General features: G+C 42.2%; 1 protein-coding gene across 2 annotated transcripts in view; it reads right to left on the bottom strand.

Moving 5' to 3' along the window:
* Positions 1 to 25,944, bottom strand: part of ERBB4 (erb-b2 receptor tyrosine kinase 4) — a 581,304-nt gene that overhangs the window by 99,709 nt on the left and 455,651 nt on the right. For both annotated transcript variants that reach the window (XM_053947445.1, XM_053947444.1), the window contains exons 17-19: positions 16,294 to 16,426; positions 13,591 to 13,713; positions 11,673 to 11,771 (exon numbers count right to left, since the gene is read on the bottom strand). In XM_053947445.1, the coding sequence (XP_053803420.1) occupies positions 11,673 to 11,771; positions 13,591 to 13,713; positions 16,294 to 16,426 (355 nt within the window). The remainder of the gene's footprint in view (positions 1 to 11,672; positions 11,772 to 13,590; positions 13,714 to 16,293; positions 16,427 to 25,944) is intronic.

Genomic DNA, 25,944 nt, shown 5'->3' with positions numbered 1-25,944 from the left:
ACAGCCCTGCAGCTGTCTGGGGAAAAAAAGTGAAAAAGGCTCTTTTTAAGTGATAGTGCCAGGGAAGCTCCAGGCACAGGAAGAACCAGTGGTGTCCCCCAGGGATCAGTGCTGGGGCCAGTCCTGTTTAGTTTCTTCCCTGATGATCTGGATGAGGAGATAGAGACTTTCATTCATGAATTTGCAGACACAACACTAAGCTGGAGCGTGTGTCCATCTGCTGGAGGGCAGGAGGGCTCTGCAGGGAGACCTGGAATGGTTGGATGGATGGGCAGAGTCCAGTGGGATGAAATTTAACAATCCAAGTGCCAAGTCCTGCATTTTGGCCACAATATCCCCCTGCAGTGCTCTAGGCTGGGGACAGAGGGGCTGGACAGTGCCCAAGCAGAAAAGGACCTGGGGGTACTGGCTGAACATGAGCCAGCAGTGTGCCCTGGTGGCCAAAAGGCCAATGGCTCCTGGCCTGGATCAGGAATGGTGTGGCCAGCAGGAGCAGGGAGCTCATTCTGCCCCTGGACTGGGCACTGGTGAGGGCACACCTCGAGTGCTGTGCCCAGCTCTGGCCCCTCAGTTTGGGAAGGACGTTGAGACACTCGAACGTGTCCAGAGGAGGCAACGAGGCTGGAGAGGGGCTGGGAACACAAACCCTGTGAGGAACCACTGAGGGAGCTGGGGGTGCTCAGCCTGGAGAAAAGGAGACTCAGGGGTGACCTTGTCACTCTCTACAGCTCCTGAAAGGTGGCTGTGCTCAGGTGGGGTTGGGCTCTTTCTCCAGGCAACACTGACAGAACCAGAGGACACAGCCTTAAGCTGTGCCACGGGAAGTTCAGGCTGGACATGAGGAAAAAATTCACTGAAAAATGATTGGGCATTGGAATGGGCTGCCCAGGGAGGTGGTGGAGTCACTGATCCTGGAGGTGTTTAAAAAAAAGATTGGACGTGGCACTCAGTGCCATGGTTTAGTGGTGGTGTTAGGTCGTAGGTTGGACTTGATGATCTCAAACTTCTTTTCCAACCTAGCTCATTCTGTGATCCTGTGAACTGTGAGGAAACCTGGAAGCTGAAGGCACTACCACTGTGTCAAAGGTAGGGGTAGAGACATATCCAGAGCAGCTGTGTGCATGTGCCATGCAAAGCTGAATTCAGGTCTGAGGGAGGGTCCATTTGCAGCCTGATTACACAGCAGTAACCCCATCCACACTGTGGAGACTTTTGTCTGCCAGCACCTATTTTGCATCTTATTGCCAAGATCAGCAGTCAAGAGGCTGCCATTTAATAAAAAGCAGGGAAATGTATTCATAGCTGTTCCACCACCAGCCTTCCTAACCAGCACAATTACTATTTGACATGACTTTTATAAAGCAGAAGTATGGTTACATATAATTAATCCATCTATTCCCTGCTGCATGCCTTCATATTTTTGCTTCTTTAAAAGACCTAACACCACCATGGTGTGATCACCTTACTGGGATCAAAGAGGATGCTGCACCTCTGAGGGGCAGCTCAAAACACCATCACTTGTCAGCTCCTGGGTCACTTTTAGTGGACTTCTGTGCCAGTGAAATGCCAAAGCCCCAGAAAGCTGCAGCATGTCACTGAGAGGAATACCAGCCACTTCTTTTGCAGAGGGCTGGCTGATCTACAAGTTTGAGTGGAGCTACAAACATTTAGAAGGTGACATAATGTGTTTTCTGGAGCTCCAGAACACTTTGAGAGCTTGCCAAGCAGTCACATTAACTCTGACATCAATAATTTTTTTTTTTTTTTTTGGTCTGGAGTTTCACTCCCATCTGTGCCCCTCAGCTGATGAAGAGATTTGTCACAGAGCAACCAGACACATCTCCCACCCCTGCGTAAAACCAGGCAGGACACAGAATTCAGATCCTCAGAAATGGCCTAGTTCTAGTCCACAACTTAACCACATGCACAAATTCCAATTCGGATTTGATGACATTCTTGCCTAATGAACATAGTCTGAATTTTCAAACAACAAATACTTCAAAAGAGGAATTCACCAGACTTCATTCAGAAAGTGATAAAACCACGTGCTTCAATCACTGTCACATTTCAAAACACATCTTCTGGCTAAGGAATTCACTGGAATATATCTCCCATTGAAAAGCTTCAGCAGAAACTCCTCCTTTGAGTTTCAGCAAGTTAATAAATGTTTTATCAAAAAGTATTTGTTCAATATTTTGCCAAGAAAACAGTTCCAACAAGGAAACTTATTTTCTCTCCTCAGCCCAAATACCATTTTTTCCAAATGCTTTGATTATTAAAATAGCTTTTTCAGAGGGACTTGTGTTTTTAGCTGGTGACTCTAGCTGTTGATCTAAACCAACAAGACTAAATTAAAAAAAAAAAAAAACAACAATTTGCATGGCTTCAGAAAACAAGAAGCTAAATTCTGCTTCTATTCATGCTAAAAATCCCACTGAACTCTTTCAAAGGGCACTGCCCAGGCAGCAAAAGCATCCTTGACACTGGAGAATGTTTCCAAATGGATCCAGCCTATCCACTGACATGGCTCAGTCAATCAAAGCCCTGGGAACTGCCTGTAACCAGGCCCTGTCCCACACTCCCCTACCTCATTGAGATCTTACATTTCCATAAGATAAACTCAGATTATCTCTCAGATAATATAACGCAGATAATCAGATAAAAGGTTCGTTGTACCTCAGCTGTTTCCTACCTTTGCACTGCTCCACATCTCAGAATTTACCTGAGCAAGCTCATCAAGGAAAGCCTTCCAAGCTGCAATTTGTCAGCACAGCTCAAAAATCCACATCACCATACTTCCTTAAACATTTCTGTGTCCTTTGTCATGTAAAGCATGGAGATAAAAACAAGCCCTGGCCTATGAGAAACCCATGCAATTCTATTTTGAACAATGCATATTAGCCTCTGTAATTAAAAGCCTGGTATTCTATATGAAGCAGAAACCTTCAGGATACACTTGTAATCACCTTGCAAGTAACTAAGAGGGAAGAATACCTATTCTCCCTCTCCTGTTGCTAATACACAATTTGCTTAATATATCAAGTGCCATTCAGCATCTTTACAACACCTGACCTGAGAAAAAGCTAGTGAAATCAACATTTTAGACATGTTCTCAACAGATGAGTAGATAAAACAGCTTTGTCTGAAAAAACCTTATATAGTATTTGTTTGTCTACATAAACATCCTAAGGTAATTTAAAACCTGAAGATGATTAAAAATCAATTTAAAAAAAAATAAGTAATTTGCTAAGAGATTATGGGATCTGTGTTGCAATTCAGAGTTCCATCTATAAACTGCTACAGTAATAATTATTCCTCTCCCCCTCATTTGTTGTGTCTGTCCTGACTGAATACCTTTCAGGGCAGGGACAACCTCACCACACTTCCAACAAGTCCAAGAGATGCTGTGTTACCACAACAAGAAGCAACACAATCATAGTTAGTATGGAAAATATTGCTCTGCAACATCTCCTTATTTTTTGGAGCTCCAGCTTCAGTATGGAAGGACCAGGCATTTCCAACCAGCATCTGCTGCTCTGTGGACTGCCAGCCCCAGTGTGACTTCAAGTGGATCTGCTTATCCCAATTATTGCACTGATATCTAAAAAGTCTTGGCAGAATATTATCAGCAAGCCAGTCAGGAACCACCTTTCCCTGTCTCATTTCTTCCATCACGAGCAGCAGTAGGAATATCTGATTGTCACTTGTAAATAATAGCTACAATAGTAATGCAAACAGATGTTAATTATTTTTATAAATCTCTGGCAGTTGCTGATGTATCAGAGGTGTCTGGATCAGTGCCTAGGCACAGAAAACAATTTTTGAGGGGTTATTTGCAACAGAGCACTGAGGGAGGAGTACTGCAAACTACAGTATTTGGAGGTAAAATGTATTTTGACCGTGATACTTGAAATTCAGCTCCTACATCCTGTGCTTCTGTACCCTTGCATTCCTGTTAAAAAATGGTCACAGCATGATCATTTGTATGTATATATGGATTTTTTTTTTTCTCCTTACAAAATAAAAAGCCTTGTTCTCCCTTAACTTTAAGTTGACTTGGCACCTCATTAGATCTGCCATTAACCTCAAACCAGTGATGGCTTGTTTGGGATGCATTACAGTTAAGCTTGTGGAAACAGTACCTCTCTTTTATTAACAGGGGTCTCATAAAACCCTGCATTTTTTAGCAGTTTGGCAACATTCTGGCATTCACAGTGCCCTTTAGGAACTTAAACATTAACAGGTGCTATTTTATATTGCTAATAGGAGCTGGAGGCACAGAGAAAGAATGCAAAGCTATTTCTTAACTACAGGTTTTCAGTTCTAGTGATAAGGCAACACTTGTTACCCTGTTTCCAGTGCCAAACTCTGGATATCCGTGTCAGCTTCTTCTCATAACACATCAAGCATTATTAAAGAACCTTATTTTCTTTAATGTAATAATTTTACCATGTTTTGTCACTTTTATTTCTGCACTTTGCATCTGAATCTCAGCAAGACTGTGAGAAGAATCCCAGTATCTCCAGCCACTTTGCTGCTGTTTAAGGAAAACTTTCTCCTGTTTGTAAGGACAAGCCTGTGAGCTACAGCCTTCCACTCCAGCAGGATGTGTGCCTGCAGAGGAACATCTCCCCTCTGCCTTAAATACCACCAACTAGTGGCTGTGCAGATGAAAATACCCACACCTGCAGGCACTATCATCCTCTTAGGATGAGTCCCCAGAATTCATGGCTTTACAGCATCCAATAGAAATTTTTACTGAAGTCTGTAAGATTACTCTCCTAAAAGCCCACAACCAAATAAAAGCATGTAAGTCTAGGGAAGATAAGAAGCTGGAGGAGAGCATTCTGAGCCAGGCCCAGATCTAACCCATGGTAAAGGGTGGAAACATATAGCACAGTGCCAAGAGAAAAAAAAAAACCATGGTATTGAGAGCAACAGAAAACTCATTGTGGAAATACAAATCCCATAAGCTCCTGATAAGTCCCCTAATTAAACTATTGTGTACCACTTGTGATACTCCCAGCACCACCTCTCAGTATCTTTTTTTTTTTTTTTTTAATATTCCCATCCTTTGCCTGTTCAATTTCTAAACACTTTTTCAAAAGACCTCTCTCCTACTGTGTCCTGATAAAACACTGGCAACTCTGGGATCCTGACCTTCAGAACAATTACATATACAGCCAAGCAAATAACTCACTTCATGTTCCAGTAACCAAGCCCAAAAGTACAAGCCAAGGAGACAAGTATCAACCCTGTTATTGGGGTACCTTGTACATTGAAATAGAGTGCAATACAAGACCTCAGCTCAAAATGTTTCCTTTATACATACTTTACAGCTAGAATATTTGCATTTGATATTGCAAATTCAATATTTGAATTTGATTAGACTCTTTAATACTTTCAGTTAATCCACAGCTATATTTCCTTGTGAATAAATGAACACTCCCACCTGATCTTCTTCCCATGCACAGATTTACCCAACCTTATGCAGGGTTTCCACATCATAAAGCATTGCAAAGCTGAAACAAGGAGTTCTGCAAGGGCCATAACAAAAAGCAACTGAATGTACTTCCTGACTCATTTAGGAATAGCTCCTCATGTCAGTCCCTCACTAAAGCATGGGATTCTTCCTTAAACCTGTGGCAGACTTCTTGGAAGGATTATTCTAGAGGTGAGGTCCTGGCCCTGCTGAATTCACTGGTCAATTCACAGCCCTCCTGAATTTCAGCAGGGCTCAGACTTCCCCCATCACCAGCAGTAGGCAAACTCACTTTCCCTCACAGCATTTTCCAGTTAGAGTGTTATGCCAGCAGAACTGGTTCCAAGCAGCCTGGTTTGTCTGTCTGTGCTTGTACCTCATCCTTTCTGTGTATGTACTTTCACCACATGCTCCTGCATATGGAAAATTAACCCCCCTGCACATACACACACACCTTACCCTCACACCCTGTGGAGGGGAAAATTACTGAAGCCAACATTTAAAGAAAAATTATTGCTTCAGATGGAAATAACAGAAAGGTAGCCTTGAAACAGTTAATCTCCAGATGACTAAAAGCAGTTAACCTTCATCAGAGATCAGAATTTCCAGCTTCTGCAGAGGCTGAGCACTCTGGGGGCCTGTGTATGGTATGCAGCATTCTCAAGGACAGCTGGATTTCTGGCATCTCTGGACAAGCTGGAAATTGTAATTGCCATCACAGTGAGCTCCTGTGCCTGGGACTGAGAGGCAGAGTTCCCCTCTAAGTGTCTCTGCTCACACTCACAGTGTGCATGAGTGGGGAGGAGGGGGAGGCTGCACAAAAGGAGGTCTACAACCACAGGGTTGATGTCCTTAACTCCTACAACCACAGGGGTGATGTCCTTAACTCCTACAACCACAGGGGTGATGTCCTTGACTCCTACAACCACAGGGGTGATGTCCTTAACTCCTACAACCACAGGGGTGATGTCACCCCTAGCCCCCACCTCCTCCAGCTTGACATGATGGAGTGAAAACCTGTTTGAGCTGCAGTGGAGCACAGAGCCAGGCAGTGCTCCCAGACCCCTCAAGGCAGCTGGAAAAGAGGATGTGCAAGGAAAAGACAGCAAAAGAGGACAAGGAAAAATGTCTCACTGCTGCCATAAAGGATTTCATTTGATCCTAAACCTGCCCTTTCAACTGAGATTCAGGATTAACTCTGTTTTATTTCCCAAGCAGCCAGGCAGTCAGTGGAATGACTGTGGAGTGACTGGATCCAACTACTGCTAGCAGCAATGTCTTTTCAGACTTTCAGGAGCATCTGCACGGTCTGTTGAAGACCTGGGTCAAACCCTGGGCTGGGCAGGAGCATCATGTGCACAAGGAATTAAAAATATTAAAAAATGTTAATAAATAATATTTAAATAAATAAAATATTTAACCAGTCACCCACATAGTCACATAAGGCAGGATCTTACAAGGAGGCTGAGGGCAAATGCACCTGTATCAGCTGAGGAATTGTGTATCACAGAGTGTGTCTGTAGCCTCAAGGGCTCTGTGAATGCCACCGTGGGCCAAGCAAAGAACCAAAAAGTTTCAGCCTAGAACCTTCCTATGTCTGAAGCCAACAGTGGAAACCAAGAAAAGGTAAGCCTTCTCTCACCTTCTTCACCTGACTAGCTAGCTAGCTGTACTTCCCATCTAGACATACTTGAGGAAACAAAGAAAGCATCTAGGCCTATCCATATCTTTGTGGGGTTTCAGCTGAACAGGAGAAAGAATTCTCTAGTCAGCTACATGATTTTTTTTTTGTCTTCAATCATCTGAACTGAAGATAAGTTTGATATTGATATCCTCTAGCTGAAGGCTTGTCTTTACTGTAAGACGGGCATACAATTTAGAAAAAGCTGTTTCTGCAGCACATCTGAGTGATTTATTCATTTAGTTCGTTAGGCCAGACATAAATAAAAGATGTGGGTGTCAGTCCCCTACATGCAGCTTTAATTTGCTTGCTACATGTCTGCTGGAGGTCACTGTCACTTACCACCTCTGCACTTGGCGTGACAAATGTCCTCCCACACTCCAAGTGCTGCCACTGCAGACAGCAGCGACTGCAGCGAGCACAGACCAAGCCAGGAAGCCTCTAGATCTTAATTATAAAACCATAAAAGAAACCAACTGCCTCTGAAGCTCTCTTACTAGGAAACAAATGAGAATGGGAAATTTATTTCCAACCATAAATCCCAAAGCCTTCAGTTTAATTTTTCCCAAGTTAACTTTCTCACCTAGCTAAGCAGCACTGCCTTCTATTATTAGCTTCTGGCCCAATATCAGCTGACCACCATCAGTCAAACTGTCTTCATCTCAATGAGCTCAGGGACTCCCAAGGAACTCTGTGTATGCTGACTTGTGCTTGCAGCCTCTAATTATATTCTAACAGATAATGGAGCATTTAAACTCAGGGAGGATAGATTAGACTTGTAAGTGGATCAAAATCCTGGACACAACTACAGCTCATAGGATTACTTCCTGGAAACATCAAGCTTAGAGGAAAGGCCCTCATCAAATGTTTCCCCATGACAAGTTTTTTAAGGACATGTTTTCAGCCTCAAAGCCTGCTGTACTCTCCAACTGCAGCATGTCTTTAGAATTTGTTACATTGTCAGTTGAGTATCTGGGCTGATGTTAAACTATCTGACCACACCAATGGCTACTTGACTTATCAGACAATCATAACAGTCAAACAAATTGAGGCTGAGGAGGTGAAATTGTTTTCCCAAGTGAAAGTGTAAGTCCCTGTTCTAGTATCAAGCAGCCTCTCAGCTGCACATTTGCCTGTTTTCCTCACCACAAGATTCTCTTCCCTCCATAAAACTCAGGACTATCATATATTCTGTTCCCAGCCTTAGGGTGAGGAGCAGGATTGAGCTCCCTCCTGGTGCCCCTGTGTCTTGCTGGTGCAGGCAGAGCACTTGCACTCTGAATTCAAACCCCAGCCCCCTTTTGGGGACCTGCCAGAGCAGAATCTCTGCCCTGCAACTTAAGCCCATGACCATGCTGAGGGGAAAATCCTTTAGACTCTGTAATTATCCCAGACACAATACACACCCACGAGTATGTGGGGAAATGGGGTAAACCTTCACTGACAAAACAGTAACAGCAACCTGTGTGTGGTGAAAATAAATCCACAGAAGGCCTCCTGTGCAGTCTGGCTCTGCCCTGGTCCAGGCTACTTTACAGATTCCATCTTGTATTGCAGTAGCAGACACAGACCTACTGCAGTGATAAATCTAGGGACAAACACAGGGAGCAAAGGGAAAGGGCTAGCTGGGAATGGGTGAAGAAAGCCTGGAAAACAAACTCTGCTGTGGCTCCCTCAAGAAAAATCCCAAATAAGGGCTGTGCTTTTGCATGATGGCCAATTCATGATCTCCTGATGGGAGGTGCTTGGCCAGAGCAGCAGAGCTGACATCAGGCATTGTATCATTACAGTCATTACTGCTCCATTAGCAGGGCTCCAGGCTGCTGAAATGACAGCCCAGGAGCCAAATTGTTTTCCTTTACTCCTTCAGCACAACGTTTAGCAGAATTTCAGGAGCTCACAGAGCCCTTTTAGACTCCCATTCTGCCAGCATCAGAAGTTTTCACCAGATCTAAGGGCAGTGCCACTAACACCCGCAGCAGCCATTGCTGTGGACCCTCTGCACACAAACTGCTGCTCACCAAAGCCTTTCCATTTTCCAGAGCCTTTCTAAAAGGAATGCCAGCTTTTACTTACAGATACAAGGACTTTCCCAAGCCAGGAAGAAGTAAGTGCTGACAAAAGCACACCTACAAAGCCAAGGGTGTGACTCATCTAAGGACACCTTCCCACTAACCTCCTCTTCCCATTCACTACCAACACTGGCAGACCCTTTTTAAGAAGGAATTAACCCCACCGTGTTCACTGTGGCATTTAGCCACCTCTATACCTTTCAAAATCTGACACAAGTGCTTTTAACCAACAACCATCATTCATAACACTTTTTTTACTGAAGTGCAACTGATGCATTTTACTTGCAGATGCACATTTGAATATTTCCTCATAAAATGATTAAACAGTATCCAGTTTTATCAGGATGGCTATACTGACTAAAGTCTTGAAGTGAGAATGAATAAAACACATTCTTTTACTCTAACTTACATTTCAGTGAAAGATATTTAGGTTATCTCCTCATAATCTAAATTTTGGCTTAAATTTTTTAAATGTTTAAAACTATGTCTTTTTTGGGACAGGGAGGAGTAGTCACATTAAAGCCATAAATAATGCTTAGGTCATTCTCTTCGAAAATGCATTGTTTCAGGAACTAAACAACTGGTTTAGGAAGTAAGGATGGCAAGAACCTCTGCATAATTGGATGAGCAATTATTTCACAAGAATGAAATTTAATTATCTTCATCAATGCAGTACGGAAAAGGATTACAAATCATTGCACATATATAAAAAGCAGCACTGACAGAAAACATATTATTTCTCCTTATTGCCACTTGTATCAACTAATGATGAAGTCTAATTCTTTTTTATTATGATTAAAAACAACCTAAGGGCTATTTTTAACCTCAAGAACTAAAAACAACTTTAGTTTTTCTCTCATCTTGCAGCCACTGGGTCAGAGACTCAGGATAAACTATTAATTTAAAGAGAAACCTTCCCTACTGTAACTGTACAGCCAAAAATCTCCGGAGTTCCCAAAAGCCTCTTCATTTCTGAGCCATTTATCAGATGTTCTGATGCAAACACTGGGGGAAGTATGGTCCAGTGAACTAAACTGACCTAAGCTGAGCTGTGAAACCTCAGACAAGCAACTTTGCCTTTGATTAAGGACCTTATGTTTTCTTTGCTTCAAGGTTAATCAGTATCAGAGGAGGAGCTATTACTACTATTTCTCTATCAGATCAGGGCTCAGATCCTGATCTGGTACAAACTGCAAAGTTCCACACAGTGATAACAATTCCCTCACCTTCAGGCTGGAATCTGTGTCACTGACTGACCACTGACATCCAGTTCACTGGATCCCACCTCTCCTCTAGGGGCAGCTCTATTATTAGCAAGATTCTTTGTCCATTAAGCAAAAGTATCTAATACTTGTTATCACTTTAATGCAATTAATTCCTTTTAAACAGTGCCAAAACTGCCTTTTTTATTTATTATTTGTGCAAAGCAATTACTGAATGCAACAGAACCACAGAATGATAGAATCATCAAGGATGGAAATTCTCTAACCAACATAAATGTGTAGTGCTCTGTAAAAAACACAGGAAATCCCTTCCTCTACACAGCCTTCCTTCAACTGCCTAAGAACTCAGACATGAAACAGCTGTCTGGAGCACCTAAATCCATAACTGCACATTCCTCTTCACTTCTAGGTGGAAGAATAGACTATATAATGGGAGTACCTTCTCCTTGTGGCTTACAGTCTCATTAATGCTAACAAATTAGGCCTTACACACTGAACAGATCAGCAAGACTTAAAAGTCATATGTAATTTTCAAGTTCACAAGACGGACCTACAAAAAGAGTGCAAATTTCTATGACTTGTCAAAAACTTGTCACTGAGTAAGATATAGAGATTCATGGTGTCAGGAAGCTTTGATCTTGACACAGAGCTGAAAACTGAGTGCAAAGCCTCTGTGATCATAGAACATTCATGGAAATTACTATCTTGACCTCTTATCCATGGTATTTCAGATTAGTAAAGCAAAAGGGATTTTAAATCCAGCATATTTTAATTTTCCCCTTCTCCCTGTTATGCTTTGCTGCTGCTGCCAGCTCCCAGAGTCTTGGAACACCGAAGTGGGGGAAAACTGAGCTGAATTTCTGTTCCTGTGAGTTCTACACCAATACAGACCTGCATGCATGGTAAGATCCTCCCCTGCAACTCCTGTTCTCTCTTCCATGGCTTTTCTGCCACAGAAAGAAACAACATCTGGCCCCCGAGACAGAGGAGATTTTTTCTTAGACTGACAGAAAAACAAATTATTAGACAACTCCAAATATCTTGGGGCACATGCAGTGGAAAACCCAGCCCCACCAGGTGCTGTGTACAAGCCTCCTTCTGCTATTTAAATATAAAGAAAGAAAATTAGCAAGAATTTCTCTTTACAACCTCTGTGGGCTACAGAAAGACACCACCCTGCCAAAACCCAAAGACATTGCTCGTGTTTTACTTACATCCATAAACTCCACGTTGGCTTTTGGACCGGTGGTCTCATTAAGGATCTTAATGGCCACAGGAATCTTTACTGTTTCTCCCTCAGGGACCCAGATCCCCTAGAAAAAGAAAAAAAGAAGACTAATAAGACAATAATCAGAAAAACTTGATTCAGAGTTACAGCTCTTTTTGACACATTCTGTCATGTCATGCAGATCAGTTATGGGACTCAGAACAGAGAAGACACAAAATTACAAAATAAAAAACTTCCATAAAACTACTTCTTACCTCAAAACTAAACTCTGATATTAAATGAAACATTTTATATCAGTGAACAGCCTTGATTTTCTTGTCCACAACAGGGTTTTTAAAGAGTAATGGCAGCATAGCCAAGATGCACTTTTTCTAGTGACTAAGATACAATTCTGATACCGATTTGGATATAATTAAACAAAAATCTGTACTTTCTGTCTGGATTCTGATGCTCAAATTTGAAGCCATCAGTAAACTCTCAAAACTGAATATCACCAGATCATAACATCATGCATGAACAGAAAACCCTGAGAATAATATACTTAGAGTGAAGCATTTAGGGGCTGTTTGTTTAATTATTTAATACCTGAAAATCAAAAACTTAGGTGGCTAAAAAGGAAATTTAAAATTCACAAACCGTCTTGGGCTACTTTTCCATAATTCTTGACTATTGTAAAATGCAGGTGAACCCAATGGGAAGAAATGATGATGTCCAACATCAGTTCAGAAGGCTGAATGATTTCTTTATTATAACTATACTACAGTACATTAATATACTATTTAAAGGAAGATACTAAACCTACATACCTACTTTTCTAACTACCATATCTAACTAACAACTCGTGACCCTCTCTGGAGAGTCCAGCCACAGGTGGATTGGATTGGCCATCAGGCTCAAACAATCCTCACCAGAATCCAATCAAGCAATCACCCCAGGTGAACAATTCTCCAAACACATTCCACATGGGAAAAACAAGAAGCAGAAATAGAATTTGTTTTCTCTTTCTTTCTATCTGTGCACCTCTATGAAAAATTCTGAGAGAGAGAGAAATGTGCTTGCCACATTTGACTATTGCTGTGCTCTTGTCAACCTCATGGCATTCACTTTATTATCATCTAAGTACATTCAAACTCATAATTCATAAATCTAATCCCCATGACCTTGTAGCTATAGCAACCTGGTCTGTGCTTCCTTCCTTTCCTCCCCTCTTTGAGGACACATGCAGGTGCTCTTATCTACCACCTTGATTTGGCAGGTTTGGGCTGCTCCCAAAGGATTGGGGAATTGGTTTGACTTGCCCACTAAGCCCTACTTCATGCCTCTGTGATCTGGACATGGCCAACAGATCTTAAAAAATAAATACTTCTTTAACTGAAGTACTTTCTCCTTTGTGGGTTCCACTCTCACATCCCAGTTGTTAAAGCATGCCCTGAAGTAACTCATCTTTTCTATTTAAATGGAAGAAACAAGAAGTGTTACAGTTTAGGTAATGGCTTTGCTTTTCCTAGGTATTATTGCTGTTGCAAGACCCACATGACACTTGTGAAATGAAAGACACCATTTACTCATCTTTCCAAAAATGGAATATGATAAAAGATGCTCTTAGGTAAGAACAGCAGGCCAAACCTTGGTGCTGCACTCTGCCAGCAGAAAAATCCAGCTCGTGTAGCCCTCTTGCACATAAAAATGACTGGGGCTGACATGTCTTTGCTCATCAAGAAATAATATTTGCATGTCACCACTTGATCCTGAGGATGTGTTCCTTGCACACAATTCCAGCGTCCTTTCTCTCCCAGGAGCGGCTCAGGAACCACCCATGGGACAGGCTGCTCTGCTGCAATGCAGAAGTTGCCTGCTCCAGAGGTAAAAGAGGGGACTCGGGGCTGTGTGGGGAAGGCTCTCACCTTGTACACTGTTCCAAAGGCTCCTGAGCCCAGGACCTTGACTCTCTTCAGCTCTGTCTCCTTCAGGATGCGGAGCTGGGCTTGGTTGGGCGCCGTGCCGCTCGGGGTCAAGGGCTCCACCAGCTGCAAGGAAAACCCAACAGTCCCAAACACTGCTGAACAGGGAGACCCATCAGAAGTTTGTACTGAGAGCAACCAACCCAAGGAAATACTGGAACCAGACAGTGGTGGAGATCTATTGACCCCTGCCCTGCCAACTCTTGGAGGGATTTTTCATCTTCAAAAGCAAACGAGCAACACCACAAAACCAAGAGACTTGATAAAGCAAGTCCTCACTGAAATGCAGTAATTTCCACCAGAAACCGTGTGATGGAATTATGAACTGGAAATTGAATTGGTGTCAGAGTAACACATGCAAGGACTTCTGATAATGGAGGCAGTATAAATATTTTCTACATGACAGAAATATAGCATTTATTATCAGTGTACCACATCCTATTTTGCCCATTTTAGTGTCTTTTAAGTTGGCCATATTTCTTTTTGATGGCCTGGGCTAAACGGCTCATCACATTCTTATTCTGTTTTGAGGAGGGGACGATTTTGCTGAACTTCTGTTTTACCACACAGGAAGACAGCTTTAGGGAGAAAACACCTTAGAGCAGGCAGCTAATTTATAACAGCCACTAATTTACTGCAATTAAACAATTTGCTCAAGATGTCCCAAGAAACTTTGTAGATGAGCCACAATGGCACATTCAGTTAAAAACGCTCATAGATCTCATACCATCTCTGCCAGAAAAACAATGCTTCTTTAAAACTAAATTTAAAATACACGTAGGGCACAGTACTCAATACAACACACGAAAAACATTTTGTTCCTTTACAGGATGAGGAAAATAATTCAGAGCTTCTCTTACTCAAATTGGTTTGAAAACAATGCAGCACTTCAAAGCTGTCTGTTTACAAGGCTAAATGCACCATGCTCTGCAGTTTGAGATCTACTTCTATAGCTCTTTGGGCACCATGAACTACTTAATTAGTTGACCAGACTAATTAGTTTTGTTCATGTAAAAATACCAGTATCTGGCAATTAACGGGGAAGAAAACATAACAAATCCAAACAGCAACAAGTTGAGGGATTTCTCTTTCCTCTGTCCCACTTTAGATGTTCAGTATTTATACCATGAAAGAAAGGCTTGCTTTAAAAGAAAATTAGGCAAACTGGCAGAACACTTCTGTGTTTTCAGTTTGTGAAGGATGAAAAGAGGTTCTGTACCACAATCCACCAACACAGGAATAGCAGGGAGAGGAGGGGATGTGTTGTGGGGGTCTAAAACCAGGCTCGTAGGGTTTTATGGAGAATGATCTAAAGAAAGATTAAGTCCTGCTACAGCCTCCAGATAGAAAGAGAAACTTCACCTAAAGCTAATTGCTTGTGTGTTTATTTCAGGATGCTCCTGATTTAATCTTCAGTTTCTCAGCCAAGACAGCAGATTCCCCACATGTTCAGTAGAAGGCCCTGGTCCCTCAGGACTATTGCCAGCCTAAGCTTTTATCTGACCAAATGAAAAATGAAATTTGGATTTCAAAGCCAATGCAAGGAGAACCACCTGCTTAAAATAATTTATGCTTAAGTATGGGCTGATACAGTGGCAAGATTTATTCACCTAAAGGCACTGAGTATTGTTAAGCTTTCTATACAGCTGAACAGTGTTTAACAAGCAACACAAATTCTAGCCAAACAGGAAGATACTTGTGCAAACAGACTGGGGATGCATAAATCATTTACTCCCAGGCTCTAGAGTGGAGCTGAGTGGGAGCAGAACCCTTGGAACAGAAGAGAAAACAACACTGTTAATAATGCCTTATCAAATAGTCACTAGCTAACAGCATTTCCAAGCTTTATTATCTCACAAAGGTGCAGCCTAATTTAAAAATACCATCATTTGCAAAGTGTCTCAAGTAGGACTGAGGAGATGATGGTAATCACCACTGCAGTAGCTGATAGATATACATTTAATGTTACATTTAAATATACTTCTTAGATTGCCCCCTTCACTAATGACACTTCAAAGAGCAGGATGGAACTGTCACAGCACTCTGCTATAGCTCTGCTACACGTTTTTGACAGTAGAACTGTGAACTTCAGTTGGTTAAGCTCTGTGGAGTATCTTGGTTTAATAAAAGACATGATTATTACTGATCATTACTACAGCCTTTGACAAAATCTTAAACTACAAAATCTGGACTACAAAGGCACTAGGAACAACAGTAAGTTACAACATCTGCCTTTAAGCATGAAGTTTGTAGCAGAGCTTGCTGAAGGAACTTACTTTAGCCTTAGAAGTCAACCTAAACATGGCCAGAATGAAACCCTGTGGTAGTTAAGCATGAGAGCTCTGCTAAATGTACTGATTAACTGGAATACAATTTCAGTGGAGAGCAGGATGGGAGCTGAGAAATCTGGTGGGACACACCTTCTAGTGACCATGGGGAACTTTTCCTGGTCTTCAGAAGCCATGAATCCGTACTTGTGCAGAAAACAAGCACCTCGAAACAACTTTTTTCTTTTCACCAGTTTAGTCTGCACAGGTAAGCAGAAAGATTTCTACAGGTAAGGGAGGACCTGAACATCTCTAATAGAGAAGCAGAGCAGCCCTACATATCTCCCCAGACAGCCTGTGAGGGGCAGCCCAGGCTCACCTCAGTCTCCAGGAACCTTCGCAGCGCTCTCTTCTTCTTGATGCTTTTGCGCCGGACGTACACGGCGAACGTCAGGCCCATGATGACGATGATGAAGAGGCCACCGATGACTCCCGCAGCAATCAGGGGGGTTCTGGCAATCAGAATCAGAGACTTTACTTCCACAGCTAGGCTGAGAGACCAAAGAATGCTTGGGTACAAAAAAACACAGTCACGTGGAAAGCTCATTAACTGCCTTATGAATTCCAGCCCAGATGGGAAGTCAGGGCAAACACATTGACACATGGTAGGAATTTGCTTGTTTTTAATCATTATGCCAATTCTATTTTTGTTTACAAACCCCCATGCACATGTGAGGAGTCGTGTGGACAAGGAAACACAACATGCACTTTGATGGCAAATGCAAATCTGCAATGGCAAAATGAGGACACAGGTATCTGCAGGTTGCTGCAAGAAACCCGCCTGTGCTGACTTTGGCTCCACCCACATCAACTCATGGGCTCCTCCATTCAGGGCAAAACAAGCCCATGAAAAATCCCCAGACCAGAAACCTCCTGAGTATGGAGGAAGTGAGAGGGAACTTCACAGGCAAGATATGGAGATCACCTACACAGGCAATGGAGAAATCAGGCTCCCTCCAGAGAAAAACTCAAAGCAGTACCTTAAATTAGGCATTTTCACAGCATACCAACAACTTGCCAACATGAACACAGAGCATTTAACATCCCTCCAACAGTGGCTGGAGAGTTGCTGAAAAGAGGGGTAAAACCACAGCATGACAACTGCAGATTACAACGGTGCTGAAACCATTGCGTGGTAAGCCCAGGAAATAAATTAACTGTTGTCAAGATTGTGGAAACGTCACTGCTGTGCTCTAAAAGCCTCCTTCAGTTACATCTGAATGATGATGAAAGGTACATTACAGCCCATTAATAAAAATGTACCACACAGCTATGGAAAATTTCAGAGTCTCCCTCAGACATACTGAATTGTTTTATATAACCCTTTCTTTATTCTTCTTTTTACAACCTTTCCTGCAGCAGTGCCATCTCACCTGGTATGGTGCACGAAGGTGTGTCTACATTACCTCTGAGAAAGCCCCATACTCCCACATCCAGTATTTAAATGTATTTATACCCATGTTTTCCCAGGGTAAACACATTAACACACAGGCCTATTGCAGTTCACAGACTTTATGATGGAAACTCTAAGCTTGCAAATAAAGGAAGGGGAATGTTGTCTGGCTGGGAAATGGGTTATAGTGTTTGGGGAACCCAAACCCTATACCCAGTACCACCTCCACGTCCTTAAAACACGTTGCCCTTTCTAACCCCAGTGGTTACTCTGTGATTTTGAGTGCAGAGCTTAAAGAATCTGGCATATCCACCCCCAAAAATGCTCCTCTTTGTTTACATGTCTTTCTACATTGCAAGAAACTCTTTAACAGGCAATTATGAAAAACACTAGCTACCAAAAACCTCCTATGGAGCTTGTACTGCCTAATGCTCTTGAGCAGAGGAATTTTTAAAATTCATTTTTATGCTATATGAGCAGTCATATAATTTTTAACAAACACCACCAAACCACAGAGTGACTAAATAGGCAGGAGAAGTCTCAGCTGTAAAGTGCATATTAATAACTAGCATAACAGTTGTCAAAGTAAGTAATTGGAGTTTTATAGTACTGTGTACTTTAAAAGTAGTCCAAATAATATTTACATGATAGACTATAATAAAGAAATGGTGCTAAAGGGGATATAATAAGTAATGAAGAAAATAAAATGAAGTTTGTAGCCCTTCTATTGTTATAGAGTACAAGGGGGGTTCAAAATGGATCATTACGATTCCTCATGTGAACTCTCACTGACTTTGAAAGAATGTCCTCATTTTTAGTAGGTAATTGAAAAAAAGGAAATAATTTTCAATTACTTCACCAAACAAGCATTTTAGTTGCTAATGTGAAATACGCTAGATTATACCTGAATTTTCAGGAGGTACCACCTAAATATATTATCAAGCAAGCTTAAAAAGGAAGCATGAAAGGGATAGTACAATGTGCAATAAACAAATACGTTTAAATGCTAAACAAATCAGTGAAACACAGAAAAAAACTGTATTTTCCACTCAAACAGCGATCAGCTGCCTTGACTCCCAAATCCACTACCCTTGCATCAAATCCTGTAAATCACAAACACCCCACCCTTGGATGTAGTCACATACCCAGCAGCTTCTCCTCTCTCTGCTGCTGAGCTAAGCCCCAAAGTCAACAGCCCTGTGGTTTATTTGCTCCAGGACCAGATGCCAAGTCCCTGCAGCCACAGCTCCCTGTTACCACTTCACACTGCTTTCAAGCACACGTGGATTATTTCCTAAGCCCAGTTTTCAGGGTGTTACCCCAGCACTGGGGTTATTTTCGCTTGGGTTTGTTGGGTTGACTTTGCTTTTTCTCTCTGTTCTGCTAATATCAGTTCTCCTGCCTCAGTTCTCTGCTTATTTTCATGCTTGCAGAGCCTTACCTTTAATACCCTGATGAATTCCATTAAGCTGTTTACCTTTCTGCTGGGCCATTGCTGGGGTTGTTCAACACAGATCTCTGCAAGGTGGCACTGACCAGAGCTGCTGCTGAAGTCACAAAACCTTCTCCCATTTTGTTTGTTTTAATCCAATCCTTTTTTGCATATGCACCTAACAAACTGTTTGGCTTCACAGGCAGCTGGACACACAAATCTCTTTTTCTCTAGTGGCATTAAGAGCTTAATCCACTTACTTTTGTTACATTACTGTCTCACAGCCATCTCCATGACTGCAATTCCTGACATTTGCCCCCCTCAGACTACTTCTCACTTAAAACTAATTCCATGAGCAATGCTGATGAAAAAACAAAAAATGCACTATCAAAAGCCCCCATCATGTTAAAGTAATTTTTAAAAGCATGGAGACTGAAAAGCCTCAGAAAAGCTAAAGTTCCATGTCAGTCCTGCCTGTCCAGCATTATTAATGGACAGCCAAAAGTCAATCCTGACTCACATTTCTTACAGCTCCACCACTAACCCACCAACAGGAAACTCCTGCTACAGCCACTGCTTTCCTTTACACACTGGAAATCTACTCCAGAGGATGGAAACAATCTCTGCTAGGTGTTTCTGGATTTTCATGCTCATCAAAACAGGCTTAGCAGTCCAAGAAACATGGCCCTGAATCATAGTTCAACCCCATATAATTAATTTGCTATCCCACATCTCTCCCTCAACTGAGGACAGAATACCCAATTAATAAGTGGAAAAGGCATCAGCTGGGGGGGGCTGTGGGAGGGAAAAAAAAACCCCACAACATAAAAATCCTGCCTCTTAAACTAGAAACTGTGTATCTGTGGCTAAAAGTTGAAAGAAAGATTCCAGTATTCCCTTAGGAGAAATGAATAATATATATGTATTTCTTTTTAAAAGGGTACTGTGTTTTCACATTTAGAAACATGTAACACCCACTCCCACACACCAAAACTGACACTGACTTCAAAGTTAGTATTCCAAGATGGACAAGGATGCTCAGCAGCAGGGCTCACACCATTCCACCCACTCCAAAAGACCAGAACATCTGCCATTCCCACAGTGCCCTGAGTCCAGGTATTAAAGCCCTGATTTAGATGAGTACAGGGTTGGTCTCACGCTCTTGACTGCAGAGTGCAGCAGAAAGGGGAGAGGAAATCGAGTTGTGTCTCATGGAGTAAAGCTGACAAACACCACCTGCTCCTCCATCCTTGGCATTGACCCACCTGGTCTGAGATGTAAAGAAACTGAGCTTTGAAGCCAAGCTGTTAGAAGGCTCCAAGTTCCTGTACCAACTTTCTCCTGCTTGGAGTTTTTATCTGTATATCCAAACAGGATTCATTACAACCTTGAGTGTTTGCTAAGCAGTTCCTTCTCACAAATCCTTGTTACCAAGGCATTATTTTTTTCCTGATGGATGCTTTCCACACTCTGCATTCCTCACCCCTTCCATCAGTGGGGGTACAGCCAACTTTAAAGCTGCCCTTGCAGAGATCTGATGGATTCTACTAATCATGTAGAGATAATCTCAGTATTTAAAACATACAAGATAAACAACCAGGCTGGGAAGCAAATTTGTAGACATTTCAACAGCATCTCTCTGCTGTGCTCAGTTCCACAGCCACAAGGTCCAAAGTGCCTGGTGTTCACTGCATGGGTGGCAAGGATTCATCTGATGCTATTCTCACCAAGTCTGCTTTGCTTTATACTGTTTTTCAAGAACAAGGCACCCTTCCCCCTCTCCCCTCCTAATCGGAGAGTGTTTCAACACTGACACATGGCCCTATTTATGTGCAGACTGGGAGTTTTTATCATGAGTAAACACAAATTTTAACTCACAGCTGATCTCACAGCTACACAATTACTACCAATTCCACATTTAATCCAGAGATTAAATGTGGGCAAACTGTCAACTTTTCAATATGCAAAATGACCTGAGGGTTGCAGTCTGTGTCTGGGTCCACTCAGCAGTTAAACATCACTAAAGAGCAGACACAGCTTTCACTTTGGCCAAGGCTTGTATGGACAAACATGTACCTGTTGACAAAACTGCTTTTTCTTACTGGTTCTTGTATCAATGCCTGTGAAGGTATGTTCTACTCACACCTCAAGGTAGGAGTCCCCATTTCACTCAGCAAAGTAAAAGAGGATAAAGGAAAAAAAATATTAAGTATAGCTTTGAAAATTATTACAGCCCAGCATTCTACTCATTAATACATATTGATTCAAAATCTATGGCATTTTTATTACCACACACAGAGCACAATGGATTTCTTTAACACTGGTTTTAAATCCAACCAGAGCTGCAGATCAAATCTGAATGGCATAATTTAGAACTACCACTCTGTTACGTTTTCACTATAAATTACTAAGAACTCTCAATTTTAACTCCCTGTTAATACATCTGACTAGGAATAACTACTGAAATCTCTGGGATTACAGCATCAATATCAAGGCTTTTTATGGGCTTCTTCTCTAAAACTGAAAAGTCCCAATAAAATCTCTTGCATTCCTGCCATTTTTAGGCTGAGATTTTTCTTTTCTGCCTCAACTTAAAAAAGGAATGCTATTGTTAAGAGCTTGCACAGTGACTCTGTTTTGAGGCTTGTGCTTTAAATAACCAGACTAGCACTCTTTTTAAAATATGCCAAGTCAGGCCCCATGTAATGCAGATTGATTTATCTGTGACACAAAGCCAGTTAAAACCACTAGATTGGACTCACAGGTGAAGCCAGTTCAGCAAGTAAAAGAGCAATATGCTTTATAAAGTTGTATTATTTCCCATTTTCTTTGGAAACAATAATATTTTGCATTAAATAAAGGAAACTAGAGCTGTAATGACCATGGATACTGCTGGACTGCTCTGAAACCAAGACTACCACCATTAGCTCCAGGAGTTTCTCTCTGCATAAGGAATTCCTATTAGAAGCAATCAGCTCAGCCTGCTGCTCTGCAACCAGTGGCAGTCCGCTGGCTCATCATGCCTGTGCACATGAAAATATTCATCCAGAAAACACACTTTTCTCCAACAGAAACATGGCCTGCCTTGGTGGCACTGCTTGCTGTTCATTCACTGTCAGATCCAGAGCACCACGGAGCAGCACAACCCATGGCAGAGCCCATTACATTGCTTGAGAAACACATGAAATCTGAACCCAAATCAAACCTGAACCAAAACATCCAGAGGGAGCTGGGTCACATGGACAATGCACACTGTAGCTCTGTCTTAGGTTGGAAGATGTGGCTGGGGGTGTGTATTCTACCACCACCTGTCAGAGCTGGGGCAGTTTCTCTCCTGTTCATTGGGCAGGTTTCTTTATCTCTTCCACAACCAATCCTCCCTCCAGGAGATCTCTTCTGTTCATGGCCACTGAGTGTCCCTGCATGGCTGAGAAAATTCCATCATCCCATGGGGAGATGCTCTGCCCAGGGGAGGAGCCAAGCATTCCTACCTGGATACAATCTGACTCCTGCAACACCACAGCAGCCTTTGCCCACTGCATTCCCAGAGGAGCAGCTTTCTTCCCCACTGCATTCCCAGAGGAGCAGCTTTCTTCCCCACTGCATTCCCAGAGGAGCAGCTTTCTTCCCCACTGCATTCCCAGAGGAGCAGCTTTCTTCCCCACTGCATTCCCAGAGGAAGCCCAGGCCCATCTCCAGCAGCCCTGGAGCTTCAGAGGAAAACTCCAGCCTTGTCCAGGATCCTGCTCCAGCAGAAGCACAGCTGGCACTGCAGGAGGGCTGAGCCCCCATGGAATGGGACTGCTGCCACCACCCTGACCCACAGCCTGCCAGGGCCTGTTCTGACTCTGGCAGTGGTTTGTTTGTACTATTGCATTTGTATTTTTAATTTTCCTAGTAAAGAACTATTATTCCTATTCCCATATCTTTGCCCAAGAGCCCCTTAATTTCAAAACTATAATAATTCAGAGGGAGGGAGTTTACATTCTCTATTTAAAGGGAGGCTCCTGCCTTCCTTAGCAGACACCTGTCTTTTCAAACCAAGACAAGCTCAAAACTGGAACATTTTGCTCTGCAATAAGTTTTTATAAATACAAAGAAGAGAGAACATGAAGGAATGTTCAGTAGTATTTTAAATAACTATCAGGAGAAAAACTGTTTGAATATTGTGCTCCTTCTTTTATTACTTTTTTTAAACACTTTTTGAATTCCACTGGTGGAAAGTGCTTATAATTCACTTAAGTTCAGTTTAGTGTTTGCTGAAATTGAGCTATTCAACAGAAGAAATATCCAAACTCACACATGACTGTGCCTGTAGACTGCACAGGTGGACTGTCTACCTCTAAGGAGCTGCAAGAAGGTTTCTCTACCTCATGTCTTTAATTTTTACTTCATTTCCCAAATCAACATTTTTCTTCAGAAAAATGCATTTATCTCTCTTTTTATACCTGCCTGCTTTTTTGGAATGCCAGGCTTTCCTGAAAGTACTCATTCAAAAGGTTTTAGGAGCACAGAGCAGATATTTTGTTTGTGGTTGAGAACACTGGACTGCTTCCTGTTCCAGCTTTGAGTCATTTGGGACAGCAAGCATTTACTTTGTCGACCTCCAGGAGGATTTCACAGTAGAGAGCCTCCAAAGACTGTACTTGGGGACCAAGTCTGACATTCTGAATCAGATTCCTTCCTCTGAATTCTTTATGACTTTATGTTTCTCCTTTATGGAAAAGAAAAAACCAAAAAACCAAACCTGTACATTGAAGAGAGCCCCAGCCTCTGCCCAAACACCTCTCCAAGGGGAACAAGCCCCTGCACAGAAGGGAACAGTCAGACTAAGGTTCAGCACTGGACACTGGCAGAAGAGAAAAGCCAAACATCAAAACTGAAAGGGAGGAAATTTAGATTATATATATGGAAGAAATTTTTCCCTGTGAGGGTGGGCAGGCCCTGGCACAGGTTGCTCAGAGAAGTTGTGGCTGCCCCTGGATCCCTGGAAGTGTCCAAGGCCAGGTTGGATGGGATATGGAGCAAGCTGGGATAGTGGAAGGTGTCCCTGCCCATGGCAGGTGTGGAACAAGGTGATCTTTCAGGACCCTTCCAACCCAAACCATCCTCTGATTCTATGATAACAAAATGGGACATGAGAAACAGATGAGAACAGAACTATCACACAGTGTTCCCATCTTCAAGTTTCTTGTCATATCCAATAATTTGTTCTGAAATAAGATCTTATGCAGGTTTCAGCTGAGGTTTTTCAACAAGTGTTGGCATTAAAGCATCTTTTGAACCTGTCTGAGATGAGAGTGCAAGGAGGATTTGTAGCAGGATGTGTTTGGAAATATGCACCCATATCTTTCATGTATTACGTACATTCATGTACACCTACAGTTAAAAATCTTTCCTTCAAAGCCTAAATGAAAACAGTCACACTTCACTCTGCACTGACATGTTTATATAAATACACCGTTTGAGACATTTATTATAACACTAGCAATGGCCATGATGCTGTTAACTTCAACACAGATTTTAGCTACTCATCACTTGAGTTCTAAATACGCAGAATTTATCTTTGTGGAGCATAGCAGGGAAGCAATGTGGCCAATGCTCATAAATACAGAGGAAAATTGAAGGCAGATAAAGAGCAGGGTACAAGGAATTTCTCTGAGTATGCCTGGTGCTGCTTTTGGATTTATCACTATTATTTTACTGGAACAGCATACTGTCTAAACATCCTACACAAATCACATCAATCATTAGAAAACCCCATTTGCTTACTGGGGAAAAAGCTCATATAAAACTGATATCCTGTTCCTGACACAGGTTTATACAGGATCATCTCTTATATGATGCTATGCCCAGTTGTTCTTCTATGTTAATAATTTATCAGTCATTCTTATGTTACCAAATGAAGCAGAGAGAAACTCTGGAGTATCTTGCAACTCCTTTTAATTCGAGTCATCATCCCACTGCCAGCATTTCCCCAAAGGCCATTCTAAGAAGAAAATTTCAGCATAGAAGCTCCAAACTCACCCACTGTCATTGCTCTCCTCTGTATCCACAGCCAGCCAAAGGAATCCCTTCCACTCCAGGGGCTGTAAAGGAGCCAAGGGCAACCAGCCTTTATGAGCATCATGCTGCTCTCAGCTCTGCTGACCATGGATTTGTGTACACAGCAGCCTCCCACCATCCCCACAGCCACAGATGGGGCTGGGTTAGGAAAGCAGCTCGTGGCCGTGGTGAGGGTACTGCTAAGAGCAACCCCGACTCTCCAACTGCTCTTTTATTCGGATTGTTTTGTAGTACAGTACAGCCCACATCGAGGACAATGATAATTTAGTAAAACAGCTCTTCCTTCTCCCGAATATTTGTATGATAGAACATTCCAGAATTTGCTGCTTTATCTGTGCAGCTTATAAATGTTAAAGAAACTCATCTTCCGACAGCTGCTAAAATTCCAGAACAGAACAGGCCAAGCATCTGGGGAAACGGTGATCCAGCTTAAAAATCTCTTTTTCCTCTCTCAGTCACAACCCCCTTCCTTTCCCCATTCCACCAGATCCCCAAACCTAAGTACCAGCAGTGGATCCTGCTGACATTTTGTGCCTTTTAGCTCTCACAGAGTCTGAAGCTCATTAGTGTCAAGAAAAAAACAAACAAACAAAAAAACCAAACAAACCAAACAAACAAACAAAAACACACCAAAAAGAAAAACCAAAACAACCACCAAGGAGAGAGAAGGCTTCAATAACTTTTTTCCCCCTGCCTCTGTCATGAGGGAGAAAGGGATTGCTTCTCATTCCACTTCAAAAATATATGTATTTGAAGTATTTAAGTAATCAGCAGCACAAAAAGGCTGATGAAAGCTTGAGAGAATATATCCAACCATACTGATACACCTACAGGTTTTGGCTTGCTTTCTGAGTGATACCCTTCTTCTCACTGGAAGTTTCCTGGAAACTGCTCCCCTATTTTAAAAATCTATTAATTAAAAGTTGACTCAAACATCCTAAAGTTCGGAATTTGCAGCCCTGATCCACTGGTTGATCCAGGAACTGAAAGTAGACAGAATTCACTCAGAGCTGAACTTAGCCTGCATCTAAGTTATTCACGTGCAGAGGACATCACTGCCACGAGGGAGGGAAAAGCAG

The sequence above is a fragment of the Vidua chalybeata genome, chromosome 7, assembly GCF_026979565.1.
Source record: "Vidua chalybeata isolate OUT-0048 chromosome 7, bVidCha1 merged haplotype, whole genome shotgun sequence".
Classification (NCBI taxonomy): domain Eukaryota; kingdom Metazoa; phylum Chordata; class Aves; order Passeriformes; family Viduidae; genus Vidua; species Vidua chalybeata.
Note: the sequence above shows the minus strand (reverse complement) of the source record. Positions and strands in the feature narration are given on the sequence as shown.